At 35.9% G+C, this 27,826-nt stretch overlaps 1 protein-coding gene across 3 annotated transcripts; it reads left to right on the forward strand.

The window, feature by feature from the left end:
- Window positions 1-897: 897 nt before the first annotated feature.
- ssh2b (slingshot protein phosphatase 2b) lies at window positions 898-27,679 on the forward strand. 3 transcript variants are annotated; one of them, XM_052587843.1, is made up of 15 exons: window positions 898-1,130; window positions 4,002-4,045; window positions 15,093-15,217; window positions 15,309-15,373; window positions 15,579-15,700; window positions 16,141-16,206; window positions 16,296-16,361; window positions 17,048-17,242; window positions 17,486-17,579; window positions 17,691-17,819; window positions 17,904-17,950; window positions 18,058-18,204; window positions 21,378-21,578; window positions 22,790-23,696; window positions 25,087-27,679. In XM_052587843.1, exons 1-15 carry the CDS (start codon window positions 1,068-1,070, stop codon window positions 26,395-26,397), a joined length of 3,582 nt encoding a protein of 1,193 aa, XP_052443803.1. In that variant the 5' UTR covers window positions 898-1,067; the 3' UTR covers window positions 26,398-27,679. The 3 variants fall into 3 exon arrangements, with proteins under 3 accessions (XP_052443803.1, XP_052443804.1, XP_052443802.1); XM_052587844.1 differs by lacking the exons at window positions 898-1,130; window positions 4,002-4,045 and adding exons at window positions 10,800-11,762; window positions 24,131-24,152 and having other exon boundaries at window positions 25,087-25,255; XM_052587842.1 differs by lacking the exons at window positions 898-1,130; window positions 4,002-4,045 and adding an exon at window positions 10,814-11,762.
- The last annotated feature ends 147 nt before the right edge of the window (window positions 27,680-27,826 follow it).

Consider the following 27,826-nt stretch of genomic DNA (forward strand, 5'->3'; position numbering starts at 1 on the left):
GATTTGAATATTTGAAATGATTTTAAAGAAGTTAAATACATTGGACGGCATTCCTTCCATTTTATCCCACCATTAACTCAAGCTCTGTTATACCTGCCGTAATCCTAATCTCATTTTCTCTACTCTCACTGTTAATGCAATTAAGCGAGACTTAGGTAAACAGTGGATCCATGGATGTGGTTGAATGGTTAGATGCAAATAGAGCAAAATAAGGGAGGAGAAAGTTTCCACTAACATACTGGGTAAAGCTGTGTGTGTCAAATGATTACAGCCATGAAGCAACACTGTGTACTATCTGTTCATCTTTGAAAGTATCACATGAACTACATTGCATTTTCTTTGGCATTTGTGAAACAGCAGTGTGGGAGTGGAGGTTACAAGCAAAAGAAAAGACACAGCTCGTCTGCAAACCCATTTCCTGTCTGCACACATCATCTGAAATAACAGAGATGTTATGTACGTTTGTTTAGCATGTATGAATATCTTATATTTATTTGGTCTATTTAATTAACGAAGAATACTCTCCCCATTTACTCACCCTCATGTTGTTCCAAACCTGCATGAATTTATTTCGTCTGTTAATGTTGTTTATCAAACTTTTTTTTTATTATTCTCGTTGACGTCCATTGTATTTTAGTCCATACCATGACATGTTTGAAAATATATTATTTTACCTTCAACAGAACAAATAAAGTAATACAAGTTTAAATTACATTTGGCATGAAAATTATGACAATGTTAATCTTGGGTGGACTATTAATTAAATAGCAGCGGACATACAAGAGTTATTAAAAAAAAAAATCTTAATTTTTCTTAAATCTTTTTAATGAATATTGGTGTTTAACTAAAAATTTCACTTGCTTCTTCAATACACACAGTTAACCATGGCTTGAGGCCACTGAATCTTGACAGCTGGCGGTTTTGGCGCATGCGCAGAGCAGTCGCAGAGAGGAAGCGCGACAGAGCACTAGCAACAGAAGGACGAACTGCCGCTGATATCCCCTGACACAATTATGTCTGTCTCGCCACCGCCAGTTTCTCTCAGGTATCCGTTTACCGGAGCCTGAATGGCGTTGGTAACTGTGCAGCGGTCGCCTACTCCAAGCGCAACCTCCAGCCCGTGCGTTTCGGTAAGTGACTCGCATCTTTTTTTTTCTCCGACACCTTCTACCGCCTCGTTACTTTTTGGGTTCATTTCCGCTCTTTACTATACTCCGTTTGTCCTCAGACGCCATAGAAATACGCATGCGTGAAATATAGACTCGGAATAACGTTGTTGTCCATATGGCCCAACAAATATCTGGCGAGCGTGAGACATGGGCTGTATCTCAATCGTGGAGATTTTCTGCTAAATCTACCGGTTTGCAATGACATGCCACAATCAGGAAGTGTTTTGTAATAATTGCTGAATTGACTCCAAAGACTAGGCTGTGACTCAAAGCTTCTTTTTGACAATATATCAAATATGTCATATTCATATGCAAATTGGACGATGACGATGTGATAGGTCTTCAATCGAAAGTCGTTTTGGAAGCAGGAAGTAAACACAGCTGTCCCCTCGAAAACTGATCCAATCATAGTAAACAGTAGGATAGTGAAATGGGATTATAAATGTGTAAAACTAGACTCATTAGCAGGAGACGGCATTTTCGCTCAAACTAACGTAAAAGAGGTACATTTATAGATAAAACCTCAATATTTAATAATTTTCTTATCAGACACACCCTCACCAGGTGCTATTTATTTTCCATGCAGGCCTATATATATATATATATGCTTGTCTTTTCCTAATATTTCTTTCTTTCTTTCTTTCTTTCACCTGTTATTAGATGTCCAAGCATAAAGAGTAATTCAGATTTATTTGTGTATCTTCAAAATAAATCTAATTAAAAATTTAGAAACACGAATACAAACTATTTTTGTTTTATAGAATTTATACTAGATTCATTCAATTATATGACTTTTTTAAATTCTTTTTGCTCACTACTAAAAACCGTTCCTGTTGATATAATAAAATCATTGTAATTATCTATAATTTCCTAGCAGATAACTAGACAACACATTTAATAAATGTTTAAAACAATAACTTTGACATCCATCTAATTCACTTAGCTTAGAGGAATGGTAGCATTTGTAGGTCATTTTTTATGTAAGGGTAAAAGACAAGACCTATTATAATATGCAGTAGTATTTTACCATTACTGAGTTGCAAGACATGTCAGTGTTGTCTGTTCAGTTGCTGTTCTAGGATCCAATATCTACTTTCACTATTATCTTCTTGAGAAGTATGCTTTAAAAAGGCTTCCAACCTGCTTGCTAAACATGTTCTGTTAAGCAGTGGACAAGTATTATCTCTTATATTTGATTTTGTTGTCTTTCTAAGATCTTGTATCATGTGATATCTGTGAGAAATCGGTTAATACTAGTCTGGGCTTGGTTTGCTGTACTGTGCTTCGACTAGACTCCTATGTGAACTGTGCTTATGACTAAGGTATGCATTGGATAGTCAAATATTTAGGAGGTCTGAATTGACAGTCATTTGCTGCTCAAAACCAAATGATTGAAACGCAGATTTCATGCAGCAAAACATTTCCATAATGCAAAACACTGAGCTTTCATTTGTGTTTATGCAAAATCATTCCCATCTAGGGTCATGTCTGTCATGAGTTGCTTGAAATAATTTGTTCTGTAATGATAACCCGTCTTTTGCATTCAGTGTATTTCCAAACATGGCAAATCCAAGTCTTACAGATGCAGTGCATTTTAAATCAGGCCTAAAACTGATGTGACCCTTGTTTTTGCGATTTCATTTTTATTCCACACAAGTAGGCTGTGGTAGAAATTTCCAGTGTTTAGAGAGCGTGTTGTGTCATGAGAAAAGCAATCTTCCAAATATCCTGTCAGCCTTTATCAAACTATTTCTTAATATGATATTGTGCCTTATTTTGTCTGTTTATGTTCTACTGTTTGAATAAAGATGCTATGCTACTCTGAACTGTTTCTTTAAAAAATGATTGATCACTGGCAAGAAATCTGCTTTAATTTATTATACAGATCAATAGTAGAAGCACAGAACAGGACAATACCCAAACAAAGTTAATGCATCTGTTCAAGTTATGGGTTATTTTTCAGTTTATGAAGCAAGATGGCTTCTTCAGTATTTTGTGAACAAAATAATTTCTGTGCAAAAACAAGACATTTTATCATACTAGGAGGTTAAGTGCATTTATTACAAATTTTATAATAAACTAGGGGTTATACATGGAGTACCACAGTAGTACTGAAGGGCATCTTTCAATCACTGTTTGAGCTCAATTTAAGTTTTGTGAAATTAAAAATATTTTTAAGCAAAAATACAGCCTTAAGTTAAATTCAACTAAAGCTAACCTAGTGAAGTTACAATACAGCATATACCACAGCCATATCGCCCTATCGCCCTGCAGCCCAAGACCGGTTGCCCACTGAAGCCAAGCAGGGTTGAGCCTGGTGGTCAGTACCAGGATGGGAGACCTCCTGGGAAAACTAGGTTGCCGTTGGAAGAGATGTTAGTGAGGCCAGCAGGGGGTGCTCATCCTGTAGCGTGTGTGGGTCATAAGGGCCCAGTGTAGTGATGAGGACTATACTGTCAGAAAGCACAGTTTTTCGGATAAGACGTTGAAAACCATGGTCCTGATTCCCTGTGGTCATTAAAAATCCCATGGATGCAGCACACTGGTTGTGGTCGATGAGGGAACCCTCCCCCCCAAATTATTGTAAAGTGCTTTGGGTGTACAACAATACACAATAAAGCTCTATATAAATGCATCGTTCATATTGGATGCTCTGGCTCTGCATGAACTGATTTTTTTTAAAGACCCCAATATTAAAGGTTCATTTTATGCTAATGTTTACATTGCAGTTTCATCAAATAGTTTAGCATGAGAGTTACAATATTAGTAGTATGTTAGGCTGCAGATCAATACAAATAATAAATCTGTTTCCTTTTATTTATTGTTTTAAAGGAGTCTGGCAGTGGGGAAGATGACCGCCGATCTCAGCCCAGAAGGTAAGAAAACCTCATTCTGAAACCTTTCTCAAAGGAGCCTCGATGTCATAAAAACCATTGCTTTATAAAGTCATAGACTAAGTCAAAGAAAGTTGCCACAATAAGTGTGCAGGTTTGTTTATTACAGAATTTCAATTTTTTTATTGCAATTGGTGCTTTTGAAGCCTGCTGTCACAAAATATGGGAGGCATGCGGATGTCTGTGCAGAGACTCCGCACACATTCTCAGATGCCGAATTTTACGTCAAGCATACAATACAGGACTTGTGGATGCGGAAAGTATAACACTAGCTTTAGGCAGTCACAAGAACAAGGACGTCCTCCATAAAAGGATGTCTTTCTAATGACGCCTGCATTATTACATAATGGCAATACATTGCTTTTATTTATTGACAGAGAGCAAAGAAACTCTCACTTTCATGATGCCATTAAAAAGTCGAAATTATGTATCAAAATCTTTCCTTTAGGCGGTTACAATGTTACAAGATCATTTTGTCTAAAGATATCCTAGCTCTATGGAAGCGCAGATCTTTAGTCAGTAGCTGTGTCAGAAATCAATAGCATTCTGTCCTAACCTGAGACGTCACTTGCTCTTGTCTCATGCACACATATCATATTGTTTTTTTCTGTTGACATTTTAATCAGACATCCTTAAAATGTGACTAAAAGAATAAAAGTGCACTTCCAGTTCTGGCAGAGGATCGAATGTGATAGGAAGTTCTCATATGTCAGTGTTATTGAATATGCCATCAGACCACTGTAAAAACACAGACATGCTGTACATTGACAGATCATTGCAGTGCAGCTCGAATTTTCATGGACATTATCATCATGATGATAGCTGTGATATCATATTGCGACAACTTGATGTGGTCTTTCCTCTTGTGTTGGCTTATCACAGAGAACAAACAAGTACAGCCAGTTTTGCCTTTACTCGTGTTTTCATAAAAGTTGTGATTTAGAGCCTCTGCTTCCCACCATATTTCTCATTTCTTTCATTTTCAACAATAGTAAAGTATATACAGGCAAACTAAACATTATTCAGACAGCAGATATAATTTTTGAAATATTGTTTACTAGTGGGTGCAGGACACTATACTTCATATGTGTAAGTGAGAATAGCAAAATAAAGCAAACTGTGACATATTATACCCCAAAATGACACAGACAAAATTAAGCATTGCTTGGGAATTGGTTGATGTGTACTTAAATTAACCAATTAACAGCTGTTCAATCTAATTCATTACATACCATATATAAAAGTTATCTGACATTATCAAGATTAGTTTGTTCTCACACAATTTAACATATTTATAAACTATAGCAAATAAACAAGGGTAATGTGAGAAATGTTGAAGGTGTATGAATATTTTAGTTTGACAGTATATGATTTATCTCCAACCCAAAAGTATTACTGTGTGTGCATGCCTGTTTACATCACTGTAAAAATGTTAATTATTCCACTTAATGTAGCAGCAGAATATATTCTGTAATAGATGGGTTTGACTAAAGCTGACACAAAACCAAACCACTGGAGTTTTATTAAATATTTGGCCTTACTGGTTCTTACTGGTTCATTAATATAATTATTTCAGTCAGTATATTTCTTACATGGCACAGAAAAATATTCTACTGTCTGGAGGTACTTGAAACAGACCATTACATTCTGTTTTATGAAGAATGGGACTGCAAGCAATGTACTGGAATAGTTTTATTAGTCATTGATGAATGGTACCAGAAGGGTGAGTAGAGCTGCATTTAGAACAAGTCGAAACAGAGATGGAGACGGCTGTCAGTGAAAACCTGTGAGGAAGCAGGATGAGACTGGTAGATTAAATATGTAGTTTGTGGTATTGCAGAGATTAGACAAGTACATTCATGACTGATCTAGCATATAATGTATTTGCAAAGGTGTAAGTCAGCATTATAGATTTACTTTGAGACTGTTGGACTTACTTTCTGTCTCTAAGCAGGAAACATTAGACTGGCCCGAAGAAAAATATGACTTGTTTAATCAAGTCTGAGAAACTGTGTTAATAAATGGTTTAGAAGAGGATTATTTCACCAAAGATTAATAAGATATAAAAATAAAAAAATAAAACATCTTCCATTGCAGAATTGAGTATTTAATTGGAATTGTCAGCAAACACATATACTGAGTAAATCAAGCTTTTTCTAAAAATTAAAATAAAATAGATTTTGTTCTAGGTCAACTTAGCTTGTGCCTTTGTCCTAGGGCTGCGAATCTTGGGGTAGGCAGTGATTCGATTCGATTCTCGATTCATAGGTTTTCGATTCAATTCAAGAACGATTTTTGAAAATTTAGAACGATTCGATTCGATTCACAAATACATTTGATTCGCTTCGATTAAAACGATTCGATTCTGCACTCTTTAAGTGCATTCACAGGATTATTTAAATGCTTCCCCTAAATTATGTAAATGCTTAGTCAGGGGGCAAATTACAGCAGCCTTTATGGCCATAGGTTAGAGAAGAAAAAAAACTTTTGTCCATTGTTAGATGCTAGTTTAATAATGCTATGGCACGATCTGACATATGTAAAAATGTATGTAAGCCAAGATAAAAAAAATAAAAAAATTTAAAAAAGAGAATTAAAAGTATTATGTATAAGCTAACATTTCATCACACCAGGGGCGTAGCCATCATTTCAGAAGTGACAGAAATGTCAAATATAATGATTTTATGTATGTAGCCTATGTATTATTATTATTATTATTATTATTTACAGTGAATTCCCTTCTTTTTTTAGTACTTTTAATTTGCTGTAAGAAATAAAATACACTGCTCGACAATAATCATTTGTAATCAAAAAATGGTTTCCTAATGGCAATTTTATGATTGTTTTATATAGGCTACTACATTTAATTAGCTATTATTTAAATTTTCTGCACAGAATAAGGTAGATAATATACTTTATAGTTTCTGTACTCTAATAAATGATATCAATTAGCACTGCATCATTTATAAATTGTATTTATTTATTGTGTTTTTTTTTCTTAGCGTTTCATCAGTTCATTCTGCTTTTATTCAGTTTAGCTGCAGATAAAGCCTGGCACGTCTATGAGTCCAAGATCACTTCTCTTTCAGTGTGAAAACTTCTTTATCTCATTTTCACAGAATAAAATGCTATAGTAGCTTTTTAACTTTTCCTCCCCATCAGCAAATGTTGATTATGAGAGAAATGTGCCAATGTCTTTTTGCTAAAGCAACGAACCCAACTTTCATGCATCTGATTATCAGATAAACCTTGTGCTCTTATTTCAAGGTCGTTGTTAATGCTGTGGTTATTTTAACAATTTCCTTCGTACATTCGGTTTATAAACACATTTATCATTCAATGGAACTGTGCGTATGATTTAGACACTTACATTTCTGCTCCGTCCATGCAATAAATATGCAGCTTTTGACTTCTCAGGTAATGGCTTTGGTAAGAAGCAGAGAGCCATTGACCATCTACAGAAAAGTAAAGCTACTTCACTTTACTGTTACTGGCCATGAGTCCTGAGGAGAGATCACACATAAGCTGCATCAGAGATGAACGGAGCGCGAGCACAGTCCTGTGTCTCGAGCTGTAATAGTGGAGCACGTGTAGAATAGATGCAAGGCACGAACACTGTTCAAGGTCACCATTAATTCGTTTGTGTAGTAATTTAATGTGTATATATTTTAAAAGCATTGAATCGCTATAGATTCATTAGATTCTTAGCGTTTTAAATCGATTACTGTCCAAGATCAGCGATTCACGATTCAAAAATGTTTCAAGATTGATGCATATGAATCGTCAGGGTTTATAATCGATGCATCGAGAAAACAAGTGAATCGTTACACCCCTACTGTGTCCCTTTTAGAGGATTAAAAACATTTTTTTTTTTATACTTTTATCTTGCAAGAATGCATTAAATTAAATTTTTATTTTAGGTTTCGATGTCCTTAACAATATATATTTGTGGTATAATTACCAAAAACCATCTCATTATATTACAGCTCCTTTCTCAGGAGGTCTGCTAAGGACAGGTTGATTTTGGCCTGTCTAATTAATATTCATGAGCCTCTCTTCTGATTGATGCATGGCCAGGCAAACCACATGTAACTAGGGTCAGCCGATGTCACAGCGCTAGCTGAAGGCAGCAAAACAAAGAGGACACTGGTGGCGGTCCATTTAAACCAGAGCAGATTCGGCTACGTAAGGACGTTAAAATATTGGCATAGAATGATCATTTGACTGAAGACTGTTGCAACATTCAGCTTGCCATCAGATCACTACATCTTAAAACAGAATTTTTATATATATATATATATATATATATATATATATTATTCATTGTTATTTGTAAATTGTAATATTCCATTTTTGGTCAATTATATGCAGCCTTTGTTAGCTAAAAGAAAAGAAAAAAAACATTTTAAAAAGTTGTGTACGAAACTTTGTAGTTTATTTCAGGTGTATAAATAGAATCTTTCTACTGTGAAAAATACATATTGACACAGGTTCAGTCACGTGTGTTCTGATAACATGCTGTAGCCTTTAGTTTAACAGCCTTTTGATGGTCTACAGGTGATGTGGTACATTTTCCTGTATGAACAGCTGTGTTTTATGTGTGCTACTGATAGCATTCCCACAATTTCAGAAAGATCCCCTCCACACACACATACACACACCATGAAAATTGTGAAAATGTAGATGTATCTTAACATACGTTACGTAACATAACTGCTGTATGCAAAATAATCAGACTGATTCCTATACAGTAGAAGCATTGGGCCAAAGTCAGCCCATGATGACCATGATTTGGATAAAAAAATCAACCTAATTAAATTATGAAAAGACGACTAGTTTTCTAGTTTTTGCACAGTAAATCCCTCTCGTGAAAGTCATCCCTTTTTAAAAAATTACTGGTAAAGCCGTACATGCAAACAGTCATCTTTGGCTGTTGCAATGTCTTGCAACATGCATTAAATTGTGAAACATTTTCTTTAAGAACACATACGGTGTAAACACCCTTGAGAAGTATGTCTGATATGAACCTGAAACCAGCAAATTACTGAGGAATACCTCAAGACCACTTAGTTGACAAGTCATTCAGACAACACACCAACTAGTAAAGCTGATTAAAAAAATAATTTAGATTTTACCACCCCTACACCTAGCTAATTAATGTTAACATACAGCTCCTGCTGTCATCACTGAAGCTGTCTATACTGCAAAATAAATATTTTATATCTGATCTGCACTTTGTTGTGTATGAGTAAGGCTGGGCGATTTTTCTGATTTTATAGATTAATTTGAATTCAGTTCTTTGCCACAATTATTTTTTATTTTTTTTATCAAGGAATCGCAATTTTGAATAGAAATATTGCCACGCATTATAATTATGGTGCTTTTCCACTGCTGATTGGCATCGGTATGGCACAGTGCGGCACAACACGGCTCGGTTTGCATTTCCACTGGAGTTTAGTAACGTGAGTTTAGAGTGGGCGGGATTAATCACATGTGGTTATATTTGCGCTACCTCTACAGCCATGATATAACCATACTGAGCCGTACCATGCAGTGGAAAAGCCCCATTCGACACCTTGACAATATGCCAGTGATAACAGTAAAGAGAAAAGAATGATCCGTATGATCTCATATCATTAAGCGGCATTCACACAGAATGTGCTTTTGTGTTAACAAAGAAACAACGCGCTGGGTGGAATAGGAAAAAACATGCAAGAAGATGTACTTTAAGTAATTTTTAATTTGAATTACCTTGACATATGAGATACAAAGCATTCTCCTTGTATTATTTCTGAACATATAACATATATAAGACAAGTTAGTACAAGATGTAGTTGTATTTTGTAGATTTTTTTCAGCAAAGATATTTAACAAGTGATTTGTTTAACATTTGTATCATGTTGAGAATTTCATGTGTGGTGCACTTGCAAAAGATTTTCTTTATTAACCCTTTAGTTACTTTAATCATGGTGTAGTTACATTTTCAAGTTGGCTAGTTAAAAATTGCTTTAAAAAAAATCAACAATCGGTAAAATGTTCAGAAAAAAAATCGATTTACATTTTTTGCCATATCTCCCAACCCTATGTATGGGAGAATTCTCAAAAGTGCAAAATTCAGTCATTTGTTTACAGCGGTGACTCATCCAAATGCCTCTAGTTGGCCATTAGATTCGTAAGCTCGTCAGAAACAGATGTGATTGTTTAAAATGCTTAACCCAGCAAAACACGTAAAGAGAACTTTGATGCAGGGAGAGCAGATCTAAATGCAATGGCGCAATCAACGTTTCTCTTTCATTTTCACATTTTACTTTAATTGGGACAGCTGCAATAGATTTGTTTATTGTAAAGAGGAATTTTGTTTCCCCTTTATTGTAAATTTGTTCATTTTAGTTAATTTTGAGTCCCTGTTCATTTCCAACCAAGGTTTTTACAGAACAAAACTACATCATTATTTTGTGATCAAAATTCAGAGCAGAATGTTTGAATTGACAACAAATAATGCTTTGCTAATCTTTTATTTTATTTATTTATTTATTTTTGTTTGTTTATACAAGTTTCTGAGAAAAGCGGTATTTGTGTTTTGTTGGCCTTAGCAACCGGTAACGGTTTAAATACATTGCCATAGCACATTGTCACATGACCTGAGTGTTTAGACAGGCCTTGTGCTTCACCTTTGGTTTAGGATTTCGGTAGCTTACTGGGTAGTACAAAGGGCGAGTGCGACCCATGGGAAAATAACTATCCTGTCCCCTACCAAGGGTTCCCATGATTGCTATCATTACCAATGGAAATTCCATCATCTTTCCTGTGTTATTTAAAAATAGGACAGCCTCGATCGAACAAACACATATAGAGCTCATAGTTTGTTTAAAAACACTTACTGCAGTTTCCTCACTTTTATTTCTAGCTTCCCCCCATTGTTTAACTGTGTTTCAGTGTGTAGGGCTCATGTAGTTTGAGGCTATTATCATTCAGTGTTTTGTTCACATCAAATACGCTTTGTTGTTTAAGATAATTACATTACATTGTCCCTAGTCTCATGTTTTTATTTAAACTAATTCAAATGCAGTTTAGACTGTAGTAGACATTTTAGGTTTATCACAACCACTATGATTCGGTTAGACTAATAAATAGTCATTTAGCAAATCACTTTAAAAAGACTTATGACTTTAAAAGACTTTGTCATGCGAAAATGTAAAATATGTTTCAGTTTCTATTATATGGGAATCAATAAAGCAATATAAAGCTCTAAATCCAGTTCACTTGTGTTTACTCTGTGGGTTGATAAGGAGTTGTCCTGACTCCGCCCACCATCTCAGTGTCTGCCTGTATTTACTCACAGAGCAGATGGATACACCAGAGACCCGAACTGAGAGAGTCTACACACAACAGCACTAGTTAATACATGATGTAGTTTTTAATGAGTTACCGCTGAATTTGCTCTGAATACATTTATCCAAGCGCTGTGTTGCTCGGAGGAACATGAGTAGTTGCCCATGTGTTTAATCGTTTCTTCAGCATGTGGTAAAAGGATGGGAAAGCTTCAGTGAGGGTTTCCTCACCACTCTCTGACATAAAGGATGACTTTAGGTGGTTTGGCGACTTCTTTAAGCACCTCCACAGAATGCCCGTCTACACACAATGGAATACAAATACTGCTGCAGAGCGGATTAGTGTACCAGGACAACATCAGCCGATTGTAAGTAAAAAAAACAATACCAAAATATGCTTTTTTTTTTTTTTTTTAATTCTCTTTTGTCTTTTAATTTAATTTTGGTTATTTTGGGAGTTCTTTTATTTATTTATTTATTAAAATGAATTAATTTAATTTTAAGTTAATAGTTTTATTCATTTCAGTTCGTTCTTTTTCTTTTTTTTTTACTCTCTCACACAGACTTCAGTTCAGTTATATTGTGATTCCATTGAGCTCTTTATCTGTGATGACTAAGTACTGTTACTTCCTGTAATGAAGGATGCTCAGTTTATCAAGGACCTGAATATAAACTATAGTCAGATGATTTCCAATCTGTGAAGCATGTTACATGTATGTGGCGCATGTTGTGTCACATGGTGATTGAGACAGTCAAAACAAACAAAGTATAGTCTTTCACCTTACATTACTCCTACATCATCTTCCTGTTCGCAGTAAACAGGAAGTCCTTGCCACACACGTTTTTATCATTATGCAAAAACAATACATTCAATCTGTTCAAGCATACTGCACACCACAAATCTCTTTTTAAATGTGGAAAAAAAATCTTCAATTTGATCAGTGTTTGTATATACATGTAAATATGGATAGCACTGTTGCAAAGTGTGATCTGGGGCTTTTATGTCTTTACATAAATATTGTTATTAAGCTGTTATATATACATAAACCCTATCCAAACTTATTTTTTGAATATGCAGACTGTCTTGATTCATATAAATGAACAAGATCAAAATTGATTCCGAAATGTGGGGGGCTGCTTTCAATAATGACTCAGTCTTGAAGTTGTCAGTGCACACACATTGATGGACTGTTCGGTTCACCATTACACGCTTGTCATCTGGCCTTTCTTTCTTTCCCCTCCCTTTTCCTGCTGTAACACACAAACCACTGCTTAAATGAAACCATGTGTTAGTATGTCATTGTTGTACTGTGCGAGCATAGAAAGGACCGTAGATTGAAGTGTGATTGGACAGTTCTTGACCCCTGTCAAACTGCTTCTTTATTTGTGTGCTATTCTGAGTTTGTTAGTTACTGTGGTGGCCATTCATGGAATAGTTTGCACATTTCCAAAATTGTTTTCCAGGGTAGAAGGATTTTTATGATTTAAATGGGAACTTTCTCATTGAGTCTCTTCAGATTGCTCACTCTCTGAACCACAGGTTATGATGTTCCACTGCAAATAAGCCAAGAACAGTTACTGTGTTGTTTGTTTCCTTTTTGAAGCCAATATTTTACATCATTAATTCACCGTCCTGCTCTTACTAACCTGTATACCCTTCTTTCTTCCATGAATTAGGAAAGTAAATAATTTTTGTCCATAATGAAAGGGGAAAAAAGCTGTTCAGCTCCAAAATGATATAACAGCAACAAAAAAAATCTATATTTTTGTGTTTTCTTTGTTTTGTATGCTAGTTTTCTGAAGCCATTCAATAACTTTGTGTGATAAAACAATCAGAAATTTAAATACCTTTAAATACTTTTGAATAAAGATTATTTTTTAAATCAAAATGCCACAACTTGATCTTCTAACAACTCACATTTATATCTGCCTCAATCCAGTCAATAACACCAGTGGATGGAGGCAAGACCCCATTCAATATTTTTCTTTTTAATAACAAGTTTAATAATTTAATATTAAATATAATCAGTTTTACTTGTCAAAGTACAGAATGCAGAAGAAAATAACTTATAATATTAAATTTAGGGCTACAATATCGCATTCGATATTTAATGTGCATCTTGTCAGTAAAGCCGGTTCTGCAATCCGTGGTAAATCTCAATCACCTGTGTGATTTCACAAGGAGATTTACTACACAGAGCTGAGGTTCACTGACAAGCTGCGTTAACATACACAAAATATAATCGCATTTAATGCACATTAAATGCGATTTCTCACGCAGCCCTAATTAAATCACAAATAAATAAATCACAAAACCAAACTATCCCGTTAGATTACTGACTGGTTCATATGATAACGTTAAAATACATATTCACAGTACAGTTTGGGTTTTGTTCTAATAAATAGTCATTATATATTTTGTATTTTTTTTTTATACTTAAGATGTTAATTAAAATGTGTCTATACATATGTATACATATATATATATATATTTATATATATATATATTTATATATTTATATATATATATATTTATATATTTTTATATATATATATATATATATATTTATATATATATATATATATATATATATTTTTAATACATAAACTTGTTTTGATATATTGTTAATATTTACAAAGCTCTTGGGCCAAATATCCTACAAAAACAAAATCTTATTAATAAAAACAGTCCTTTTATAGTAGTTATAAAAAATAATGTAACCGGTTCATAATTAACAACACAGATCAATAAAAAGATGTGACAGACTTTAGACACACAGTCACATGTGCATTCTGCCATAATACTTCATTCTCATACTTTGAAGTCAACCTACAATAACACCCTCATAAAAAGGGAAATGGTTACGCACATGACTCAAAACAACAGGCACACATGCTCTAAATGAATCCGTGCCTCTCTCACCTCTCTGTTCTCTCTGCTATTCACACTCACTCACTGTTTTACAGTCTGCATAGTCTGAATGTCTTTGATTGAAGGGAGATATGTTGCATGGGATTATTCAAAGAACAGAAACTCGCACACACAGATCCCCCAGCTGTCGCAGTGATGGGGAACAGAGTGTTCTTGTTTGTGTCCTGCACAGAGAGTTCGGTGTGTGAGCTAATGCCCTCAAAAAGGAGTCCTCCCATATTCCCTTACTGAACTCAGTGTCTCATGTTCCGCTCGGGATGTAAAACCCGTCAGAATTCATAGAAAAGATCGAAATAACACAGTGTTTCTTTCACATAATAGACACTGATGTCTTCCTCTCTTGGCTTGTTTAAGAATAAACTGATTTCTAAATGCAACTACTTTTTAAAATTTCACAAAATAACCTCTGCGAAACGGACCAGCATAATGAAATAAGTTTAAGCATTTGTTTTTCTGTTCTGTAGATTTTTAGGTTCTGTCTCTTAATTTTTACGTTGAATGTTTCGCATATTTTAAAGAATTTTATTATGAATGTTGAAAACTGTTGTACTGCTTTATATTTTTGTTTAAAATGCACTTTTTTCAGTGTTCTTTGATAAATAGAAATATAAAAAGAACATTGTTTATTTTAAATATAAAATCTTTTGTGACGTTATGGATGTCTTTACTGTTAAACAAAAAACATACTGACCCCTGGCTTTATGGAAATGTATTTATATTCAGATATACACTATATTTCAATTTCTTTCTTCTTCTCTGTCCTCAGCATCAGTGAAAGCTTCCTAACAGTAAAAGGTGCTGCCCTTTTCCTTCCACGTGGAAATGGCTCCTCTTCCTCCTCCTCCTCCACCTGCTCCTCCAGAATCACAGCGCAGCGCAGCAAACATGCAGGTAAGGGAATCCGTTAGACAACATGTGCAAAATGGCAATAAAAAGAATGTGATTATTAATAGTTAATGAACAATTTGAACTTTTGGAGCAGGAGACCTTCAGCAGCACCTACAGACAATGTTCACATTACTGCGGCCAGAGGACAACATCCGTCTGGTGAGTACCCCCCTAACACACACACACAGTAACACGCACATTTTTGGGCACAGCATGATCAAAATCAGCTCACACTACATTGAATCCTTTACATACAACAAGAATCCAAAATGGGGAAAATGTCAATCATAGCATAAAAAGTCAAAAGCCTTATCTAAAATACCTGATGCAATGTTTCTTCTAAATTAATTCTCTCTTCCTAAAGGCTGTGCGGGTGGAGAGTGCTTTCCCACAGTGCACCCGTTACATGGTGGTGGTCTCCACTAATGGCAGACAGGACACAGAAGAGAGTGTGGTGCTGGGCATGGACTTCAGCCCCTCCGACAGGTTTGGATTTGCTGCTTCTTTTTACTGTTAAACCAATCAAATATGTGACCCTGGATCTTAAGTGTCAATTTTTCAAAAGCTTTCCATTGATGTATGGTTTATTAGGATTGGACAGCATTTGGCTGAGATACAACTATTTGAAAATCTGGAATCTGAGGGTGCAAAAACATTAAAATACTGAGAAAATCACATTTGAAATTGTCCAAATGAATTCTTAGCAATGCATATTACTTATCAAAAATTAAGTTTTGATATATTTATGGTAGGAAATTGACAAAATATCTTCATGGAACATGATCTTTACTTAATATTCTAATGATTTTAGATACAATGTTGTTTTGTCTATTGCTAAAAATATACCCCAGTGACTTAAGACTGGTTTTGTCATTCAGTGTCACATATAGTAACTACAAATTAATTGCATTCTGTGTTTGTTGCAGTTCCTGTTCCATAGGCATGGTGCTTCCTTTGTGGAGTGACACGCGGATCCACCTGGATGGTGACGGGTATGTGTGACAAATCTGTTAAAAACCAACACATCTGATTCTCCTGCAGGTTGTTCAGAGAGTGTTTCACTCTTCTATTGTCTTCACAGGGGTTTCAGTGTGTCTACAGATAACAAGATACACGTATTCAAGCCTGTATCAGTCCAAGCCATGTGGTGGGTGCCTTTCCCTTTTATCCTGAGATTCAGTAAATAGGTTTTTGTAAATAAAATGAAAGCTTTCAGTTTTTTAAATTGAAAATAAAGAGATTTGTTTTATATTTCTGCCAGACATTTTCAGTTGCTCAAATTGTGATGCATTAATATTTTGAACAGTTTTACTGAAAAGTATTTTAATTATTTTTGCTCAGATACTGTTACATATTGAAAAAAAAAATCATAGTCAAAAAGTTATTTGGCCTCTATTTAAAAAAAAATGGTATTGTTCCACTAACTTATTTTTTTTTAAATTATTTATTGTTTCTTACATATTTGATTTATTTTTATTTTCATTTTATTATTTATGTTTTGTTACATATTTGGTTATTTTTATTTTCATAAAAACTAACTATGCATTTATGGTAAAAGGAAAAAAAAATATTATTTTTTAATTAAAATACATATATAAAAAAAGAAAGAATTATCAATATGAGAGCTTATTATAATTGAATTGTTAAATCAGTTATTGTTAAATCTAGTAGTTTCATGTCATCTATCATCCCTAGGCTCTTAATTTGTTGCATAAGCTTTTGATCTAATATTGATTAAATATTTGATCTGATATTGTGCCTAAGAAACCATTTAGTATCTGCCCGACCCTGATATGGTGGCATGTTTTGATATGGAGCACCTTTTTCTCTCAGGTCTGCCCTGCAGTCTCTTCATAAAGCCTGTGAAGTGGCCCGCTGTCATAGCTACTTCCCAGGCAGCCTCTTCCTGACCTGGGTGAGTTACTACCAGAGCCGGGTGTCTTCAGATCAGGCCTGCATCAATGAGTGGAACGCCATGCAGGACGTGGAGTCCCACCGAGCAGACTCACCTGTGCTCTTCTCTGAAGTGTGAGTACTAATTTGTAAATGGTCCAGCAATTTTATCAAACCAACACCAATTTTGATGTATCATAGAACTTTATATTTTAGAACAAGACTCTTTCTTTATATACAGTTAATAGATTACCTAATATATATATTTTGCTGTAAGTTGTACCAAAGGATGAGTAAGATTTTCACAAAAAATACATTTTAAGTGGAGAAATGTTAACAGAAATATGAAAGTTTTTTTTTTTTTTTTTTTGTCTCCAGGCCAACTGAGAGAGAAAGAACAGAGAGACTCATCAAGACTCGTTTGAGAGAAATCATGACGCAGAAGGACCTTGAGAACGTCACCTCTAAAGATGTATGATCCAAATACACATGCTAAAAATCACTTCCTGAATGATTCATTCAGTAGAATCTTCTCATGTGTGCTTCCCTCACAAGTTGTACCTGCACACACACTTCTGTTTAGATCCGTACAGAGCTGGAGATGCAGATGGTGTGTAACCTACGGGAATTTAAGGAGTACATTGATAATGAGATGATCGTCATCTTGGGCCAGATGGACAGGCCCACAGAGATTTTTGAGCATGTTTACCTGGTGAGAGTTATGTCGCATACATTTCAAATATTCATTTCGGTTACGTTGTACCACAAGTGATTTTTGGATTGCACATAATTATAGGGTTCTGAATGGAATGCATCTAATCTGGAAGAGCTGCAAAACACCGGGTGAGTTTTAGCCATAAACCTGTGTTATCCTTTATTATTCTCTTTGAAATCACTTCTTGGCATTAATAATTACACAGATTTTTGCTTATGTCTGTGTTTACAATCAGGGTGCAATACATCCTTAATGTGACTCGGGAGATCGATAACTTCTTCCCAAGCCTATTTGAGTACCACAATATCCGGGTTTACGATGAAGAGGCCACAGACTTGCTGGCTTACTGGAATGACACTTATAAATTCATCTCTAGAGCCAAGTGAGTAAGAATAACCACCTAATGCTCACTTTGGAGTAAAACACTCTGGTATTCTAGCTGTAATTGTTATACAAAGATGTGCTCTCTTTAAATACTTATACTACATTTGTTATGTAAGAATTACCACATTTGTGAGATTCTGCTCTCAATCATTTTGGTTTCACTCATAACTGCAAATTGATCCATCTATGGTTGTGTTCCTAATCTTAAGAAAACACTTTATCAGTACGTTAATTATATGGATGTATATTCAAATTTTGTATATATATATATATATATAAATATATAAATATATATATATATATATAAATATATATATATATATATATATATATATATATATATATATATATATATATATAAATATATAAATATATATATATATATATATATATATATATATATATATATATATATATATATATATAACTGATAGCTAATACAATTATGATAATTTTTATTATGTGTGACCCTGGACCACAAAACCAGTCTTAAGTCGCTGGGGTATAAATTTTTGCAGTAGCCAAAGAGTCAAAATTATTGATTTTTCTTTTATGCCAAAAATGTTTAGGATATTAAGAAAAGATTTTTTAATTTAATTTTTTATTTAGTAATATGAATTGCTAATAATTCATTTGGACAACTTTTAACGCGATTTATTTTTAAGTATGTAGATCCTAATAAACCCTACATGAATTGAAAGCTTATTTATTCAGCTTTCAGGTGATGTATAAATCTCAATTTTGAAAAATTCACACTTAAAAATTCAAAACATTAAAATAAAACGAAAATGTTTAAATGTTAAAGTGATTTTGGACTTATTATTGGACAATATTGTACAGTATTAAAAATGGAAATTTATTTAGAGATATTATTAAACGTTAATTAAATTATGTTTTTAAGTCTGTGCCAATAGCCTTGGGGGCAGAACACCAACATAAAGCACTCTCCCCCCTTACTTCCTGTCTGAAATAATGTCCTATAAATTCCCAAAAACTGTTTATGTTTTTAAGACTAACTTTGACCGAGCATTAGATGACAGCTATCAGAGATCTTAATGTAAAAACATGGGAACTGAGCACTAGGTCCGTATTGGCTCAATATACAGGATATCCAGTTTTGACTAATAAATTAATAATAATCTCCAATAATCACTTTTCTTTCATTATGTATTAATTTTATATATAAAAAATTGCTGGAAATTGGCAAAAGTGTCTTCTGTATGAATGCAGATATGACCCGGAATTGATTTTGGGATCGATAATGGGTTGGAGACCCTAGTAACATTACTGGTTTCAGTCCCAGGACGAGCTCTGTGTGAAAAAAAGCCAGAACCAATGCCATAAAGGATGTGTCGTGGGAATGACACATGTTATCATGCAACTCTCTTACCGGGTATTTTGAAGGCAGATCAACATTTGTAATGTAAAAATATATGCAAACTTTAATGCCGCACAATATGGTAGCTTTTCACTATCTGCAACGAAGCTGAGATTGTTTGCCAGCTTAAGTGAAACAGAGCGTCTCAGTCACATAATACACATCAAATCGTAATGTCACATGTCTTTACTGGATACAAATACCGGGACACATTGTCCGTGTTTTTATGGAATTTCTGTATGAAAGAAGCTTGATTAATTCATCCCAAAATGCATTTGCAATACTGACCATAATAAATCAGCAAATTAAACAATTTTTTAGGTACTTTGGGGAAAATATTTATTTCATCCCCTGCTAATTTTTTAAGTTTGCCCACTTACCAAGAAATGAAGGGTCTGTAATCTTTAATGGTACGTTTATTTTAATGGGTAGAGACAGAATACCAACCAAAAAAAAAAAATACAGAAATACACATTATATAAAGGTTAGAGATTGATTTGCATTTCAGTGAGTGAATGTTTTTGATTTGTGAGAAGGAGACAACTGTTGCTGCGATTATTCAGAAATGGAAGAAATACAAAACCACCATCAATTGTCCGCGGTCTGGAGCTCTGTGCAAGATCTTGCCTAATGGGGTAAGGATGATCATGAGAAAGTTGGGGAATCAGCCCAGAACTACAGAGAAGGAGCTTGTTAATGATCTTAAGGCAGTTGCAACCACAGTCACCAAGCAAAACATTGGTAACACACTTCACTGCAATGGACTGAAATCCTGCAGCACCCACAAGGTTCCACTGCTCAAGAAGGCACATGTACAGACTTGTTTAAAGTTTGCCAATGAACATCGAAATGATTCAGAGAAGGCTTGGGAGAAAGTGCTCTGGTGAGATGAGATAAAAATTGAGCTCTTTGGCATTAACTCGACTCGCCGTTTTTGGAGGGAGAGAAATTATAACTATGACCCCATCTCTTGAGATGGGTGCAAACGTAGTGACCAACAACAGAAAAACCTTACATCTGTGCTTTCCAACAAGGATTTCTGAACCAAGTACTAATTCATGTTTTGCTTGGCGATCAAATACTTATTTAACTCACTGAAATGCAAATCAATTTTTAACCTTTATGTAATGTGTTTTTTTCTGGATTTTTGGTTGGTATTCTGTCTCTATATGTTTATTTTCAATTACAGACCCTTAATTTTTTGTAAGTGGGCAAACTTGCAAAATCAGCAGGGGGTCAAATAAATATTTTCCCCATCGTTTCTAACAAGCTTTTACTGTTGAGGCTGCTGCCATTTTGCTGCTGGTGTTATTTTAACATAACGTCACAACAGTTGAGTGAAACAAAAATCTGAATTTCCATTTGAACAGATTTCAAGGAACTTTACATTAGGAAACCAATGAACAATACAATTGCTGAAAATCCAAATTATAAAGAACTTCAAATAAAATCCAGTACAAAAAATCAAGGAATACTCATAAAGATACATTAACAGGAATACTGACGAACTCAGAATTTTCATCAGTTAAAATTACAGGTTCAACAAAGGCATTCAAGTTTTTCAGTGAGAAAGTTGAAATTAATGTAATTCTGATGCAATGTGAACACTAGTATTAGTATAAAAGAACCAACGTTTCTTTTTGTTTTTCTGTGCTCCTTGGTTTCAGATAAAGTATTAATTAATTGTCTTAATTGTTAACCTGTGGTTTAGTTTTGCTTCACTAAAAAATTTCGTATTGACAGTACTAGCACTTCATCTATCTTTTAACACAAGACTAATATAATACCTACAGGAAAGCTGGGGCAAAGTGTCTGGTGCATTGTAAGATGGGCGTTAGTCGTTCTGCCTCCACTGTGATTGCGTACGCCATGAAGGAGTACGGCTGGGATCTGGAGCAGGCCTTTGAGTATGTTAAAGAGCGGCGAGCGGTCACCAAACCCAACCCATCATTCATGAGACAGCTGGAGGAGTATCAGGGAATCCTGAAGGCCAGGTAAATGCGCCATGTGAATGCGTGTAGTTATGTGAATAGCAGGAAATGTCTGTGTGTGCTCAAATATTTAAACCTGCAGGTATGTCACTCACTCTAATGACCGCAGACTTATTCACTTGCATTTTAATGACATGTTTCTTTTCACAGTTGATTACAGGGCTCTGATTGTACTCATTGAGAAGTTACAGTGGCTGTTTGACCACATTCCACTTAGTAACTAATGCGTCTTTGATTGTGTTCTTGCGTCTCTGTAGTAGGTCTGTGCATGTGGGCTCTGGTGTGGGTGGTTATGCATGTGCAACAATGCACTTGCACTTCCTGTAAATTCACTGAATGGAATTATTCATGTTTTTTAGGTCTGACAAAACCACTCAAGCTCTGATCCATCGCCTTTCTGACCCATTATAAGCAGTTCAAAAATTGTATTTGTGACATACACAGTGGTGGCGGGTCATGTTGCTAAATACTTAATGTGTAAATGTAGGCAATTAAGTGATAATATATTAATGTTAAAATCATAACTATGACTATTTCAGAGTGACCCATTTTTGTAGCTTGGTTTGCATAAATGGTTTGCCATTCAAAAGTTGTTGGGTCTATAAGAATTTTTTTTCTTTTAATATTTGTATATTACAAGGATATATTCAACTGATTAAAAGTGACTGTATAAACATTTGTGATGTTAAAAAGAAGACGCACAAGCAAGAAAAATCCTTTCTTCATGAAATGGACAATTTAAGATGAACAAAACTCCCAGTCAGTTTTTGATACACTTTTATACCACAGTTGACATTTCTGTCATTTTACAGTCTTATATCACAAGCCGACATGTATATACTGTAAATAATGTGTTACTACGGTCAATGTTCACTTAGCTGATAAGAGCAGAGGGTGTGAAATAAGACAAACGTGCTGTGAGTGACTGTGCTCACTTGCACGACTATGTTATAATTTTTTATTTTTTTACACCAAAATATTAATTTTGCACAGAAGAAAAAACACAGAAAACTAATTTATTTCAACACACAATCAGTTATTCGACTTGGATTACTTTTATAATCAAAATCAGTTTTTTCCAAATTATTACCAAATTATTTATCAGCAACAAAAATGTATTTAAACCTCTAGTTCTTTTATACCTTCGTGTTTTCAGCAGTTATACTGATTCCTGAATGTTTTGTTTACCCAACCTTTCATTTTCTCCTTACTAGCAAACAGAGACACAATAAATTGTGGCGTTCCCACTCGGATAGTGATCTGTCGGAGCACCACGAGCCACTCTGTAAAGCCACTGCTGCACAATCTCTCGGCCGCTCCAATTCCCGCAACCAGACCTTCGGCCAGACGTCACCCTCAATACAGGAGCTCTACCTGCAGACTCTCACACCCACCTCATCCAGTGCTACTGAAGCTAAGGAGCGGACAGAGCCCGATACAACGTCCTGGCCAGATACCCACATTTACAATGGCCTGGGGAACCCAGACGACAACCTTCATGAACCCACAGAGACGCCTTCCCTCCCCAGACCCAGGGCTGCCACTGTGCTCCCAGAAGTCAGATCCGATGTTACCTCCATGACTATTGCAGAGTCTGTCCCGTTAGGTCATCCTCATCCACCCGCCGCTGTACGTAACCCACCCTCTTCCCCTAGGCTTTTCTCAGATGCAAAGGCCAAGCAAGGTCTCTCTGAGCAGCTTCAGGTATCCGATCTTGTGCCTTTGGAGAAGTCTAGTCCAAAGGTGCTCTCATCTGTGAGCATTAGGAGTAGGACTCCTGAGCCATGCATGCAAACCCCAGACTCTTCAGGGCTGCAGGATCTCAGCCAGCAAGTGCCTAACACGGACTGTGCAGGGCTTAGTTACAGCAGTGATGAAGACCACCACCCCAGTGCTACATTACACAGAGCTGGGCTCTCGACCACCCCTCCCTTGACTCTAAGCACAGACCGCATTGACTTCTTCAGTGCCAGAGAGAAGTTCCAGGGTCTTTCTCAAGAGGGTCAGATCCGTGTGACTTCTGAGCAGGCGGTGCTGCAGACACCTCGGGACAAAAGCCCGAGTGTAGAGACGAAACGGCTACTTCCTGACAACCCTGTCAAAGAGGACGAACAGAAAAAGGTAAGGTGGTATTGAACAATTATGGGAATGTGTAGTTTTGGAAACTTCACTAAAAGGGATTGATCATTTTATCATGTATTCACTCTCGTGTCATCCCAAACCTGCATGGCTTTCTTCTGTGGAACACGAATGAAAGATAGTTGAATAATAAAGACATTTAAATAATGCAGGTTTGGAACAACACGAGGGCGAGTGAATCATGACAGCATTTTGGGTGGAATGTCTGTTTAACCCTACAAAGCTATAATTGTTTATAATTTCTTAAAAGGATAGTTCACCCAAAATGCACAAGTTAACAAAAGGAGTTTATTTACTTGTATGTTAATTATCAATGAAATACATGAAACCTCTATGAGTGACTATAAATGCTTTATTTAGACAGCAGGACAAAGCTTTGCATGCATCTGTCTTAATATTATGTTATCATCCTGCAGCAAGGGAATAATGTTCCTGAGAGTAAGTGCCAAACTTTATTAAAATCAGGCTCCGTTGCCATACTGTGTCTCACAACAATCATGTTTGAATGATGTCATGTCCCACACTGCCACCCACCGTTGAGGAGAAATGTTGCATGAGATCCTTCATCTGTCATGGTGTTGTTCGGTCTGCTGCAGTTGCATTCAGTTTTCATACACAATTAGAGCAAAAGGTGAAGTGTGTAATTTTTTGATGGTAAAAAAACATACCGTTTCAGTTTAATGTCCTTGTTTAAACTAAAAGTACCCTAAACATATATTGACTTACTAAAAACTTTTAGCACTAGTTATTTTTTCGTCCTTTCTGCGAATGTAATATATATATATATATATATATATATATATATATATATATATATATATATATATTAAATTTAAAAAAAAAATTAACTTTTGGGTAAATTGCAGCAAAAAACTATATATATATATATATATATATATATATATATATATATATATATATATATATATATATATATATATATAAATATATATATATATACATATAATTGTATATACATATACATATATATATATATATATACATATAATTGCTTGGCTCTTGCATTTCAAAATGACTAGATAAACATGTTTTCTTTTATTCTCTAAGCAAACAATACAGTCACATGACTCGTTGACACAAAGCCTCATGGCTTTTTTTTGTATCGATCTAGGAATTTATTCCACCACCCCGAGTACCAAAGCAATTACACAGTAACTTACTGGCAACTACCAAACACCCTAGTATCAAGGCTTTGAGTTTAGCACAGTCATGCACCACTCACATTTGTGCATTTCCACCTTTCGCCACTTGAGGCATAGAAATTGTACACTTCACCTTTAAAAAACAAAACAATGAAGGTGTATATATTCAATGCAAATAACCACCCTATGCTCCTGTTTTTCTGCTACAGGAGAGCAGCAGTGTCTCAGTCCATAACACAGTTTCAGAAAAGGAGACCATACTGCACAGTGTAACCCCTACCCCCCCTCCTACCTGCCAACCTATTTCTAGTAGCAGCACTGAAGAAGAGGAGTTCACACAAGCCACATCAGCGGAAGCTGAAAAGGAGAAGGTGGAGCATGGGAATGACCAGCAAAGTGACTGGCCAAAGGGCACAGTGCGCCGAGCTACCAGGGAGCTTGAGCAGAAGATCAAGCAGAAGGTCTCGTCAGTGACACCGGCATCCTCGGCCCCCACGTGTCCCTCACGACGCTCCCCCGTCAACACCAGCAGCAGAGAGAAAACTGAGGAGACCTCATTACACACACACCTCACACCTGATCCAAGCACTGTGTCAACACGCCATCACCAGCCTCAGAACAACACGGACAAGGTGGACAAAGACGAGAGTCTTTTGGCTGATGAGGACCGAACAGGAAGAGAGAGCAAGAGACCACTCAGGGAGGGAGAGCGCATGAACACCGACCTCACGCACTCAAGACAAAGACATTCTATTTCATCAGGCTCCTCTCTGGCCATGGTTCAACAGCTGGAGGGAATCACCGAGCAGGAGAGTTACACAGACTCCGACTTTCCTCCAGTGCGCTGTCCGAAAGACATGAGGGAAACCTGGGAGACCCTGAAAGAGCTCGGGGCGTTCCTTTGGCAGGTGAGTGGCTGCTCGGACAGATGGCTCAGCCAACCATGGTCCAGAAGGGAGCAAAGAAAGGGCCGGGCTGCGCGACAGAGGACCAAAGAGGTGGAGGCTCGGATCCGGCAGGCTGGCCTGACCCCACCCTCATTGATGAAGCGCTCGGCCTCGTTAGCCAAACTGGGGTCTTTGGAGCTCTCGCCTGTTGACCTGAGCGAGCTTGACTTAAGTCCTGCCTTACTCTCTGCTCCCACCAGTAAGCCACGTTCCCACTTGTTTAGTGACGATACCTCAAAAAAGAAACGCATTTTGCCCCATTGCACTCCTGCTCTCCCTTCCTCTTCTGCCTCTCTTGATCCTTCCGCTGGATCTCATAGGCTCGGACATGCAGAGAATGATGATGAGACTGAAGAGGCAGAATATAGTGACTGTGATGTCATGCCCATACCACTGCCACTCTCCCCACCCTCCAATCAGTGTTGGAGGCGGGATAATGCACAGGAGGCAGCAGGTTACGCCCCGTTGCCTGCTCCTGCCTTGATATCCGTGGCAACACGCCAACAGTATGGGAGGACACATCCCCTGCAGAGGCTGAAGAAACGGACCATTGACCCTTACCACACTATGTGACTTTTTTTATTCTGTATGTGTGAGTGTACGTGTTTGTTCCTGCCAGTGTGAGTTTGTGATTAAAGCGATGGTTCACCCAAAAATGAAAATTCTGTCGTCTGTCTCTTGGCTGTCCAGACCTTTATGACTTCTTCTGTTGTGGAACACAGAAGTTATTTTGAAAAAATAAAATAAAATTCCCCTTAAAATTAAAGGTTCGGGCCAGATTGACCCCATTGACTTTCATTGTGTAGACAAAAACATTCTTCAAAATGTCTTTTGTTTTTCCACAAAAGAAACAAAGTTATATGGGATTTGGTTGACCTGAGGGTGGGTAAATGATGACAGAATAATATTTTTTGGGTGAACTATCAGTTTAACTTAACACACATACCTCATACCTTATCCAACTGGAAATCAAACAATGTGGATATTTTAGAGCACAATGTGATTTGAATGTTTTTGGTGGGGTTGATGGCCCATAAAAATGGAATCATGTTATCCTGACCCAGCATTTGAGTAGAATACAATTGCTGCTCTTAATGAACAATGAAATGTTATGACTGATAAACTTTTTGCACAGTGTCTATCAGGTCATTCTTTGCATACTATGGTAACACATTACCATTTCATCCTTTACATTATCAGTCTTTTAATGAAAACCACAATGTCCTCTACTGAATTGGATTCTGGAGGTGTGTGTGTGTATGTGTGAGAGCGACAGAGAGAGAGAGAGAGAGAGAGTTAAGGGTAGAAGGAGAGCCATAGATGTTTAAATGCATTCAGAAATGAATGACGTAATTGTGAGTGTAAAATTATTACAGATGTGAGATTATTTTGTGTGTGCAAGGTGGTTTTAATGAGAATGGGAACAATTCTGTGATACTTGTAGAATGTAGAGTTTATGGGCCTCTGTCTGTGTATGTATATTTTGTGGATGTGTATGATATGTATACTTTACCATGGGTGTGTGTGCATTTTCTGTCTGTTTCTGACTTTGGTGCAGTTTCTTCCTTCCTAATGTTCTGTTTTGTGAAAGACAACAAAAAAGAGACATGGGGGATTTTAATATGCACTTTTTAATATTGTTTTAAGTTTTTTTTTTTTTTTTTTTTAACTGGTTTGTATTCTGGAAGCATGTTCGCAAGAGTATGTATTTAGAGTTGCTTGTTAATTTGTTTGATGTACAGTGCAAAAAAGAAAGAAAACTGAAATATGTCTGTTTGTCGTCAGACTGGAAAAAATATCTTTTCATTGTGCTTAAACTGTGACAATTAAAGAAAATTTTAAATGGACAAAAATACTTTTTTTGGTGTTTTTTTTTTTTTTTTTTTTTTTACCAGGTTCCCACCGTCATAATTTTTTTTTAAAGCTTTATATATTTCATGTTATTCTCATCTCTAAAATCTGAAATATTTGGTCGGGTAGAAATTGCCTTTTGTGAGTCCAC

The sequence above is a fragment of the Carassius gibelio genome, chromosome B21, assembly GCF_023724105.1.
Source record: "Carassius gibelio isolate Cgi1373 ecotype wild population from Czech Republic chromosome B21, carGib1.2-hapl.c, whole genome shotgun sequence".
Classification (NCBI taxonomy): Eukaryota; Metazoa; Chordata; class Actinopteri; order Cypriniformes; family Cyprinidae; genus Carassius; species Carassius gibelio.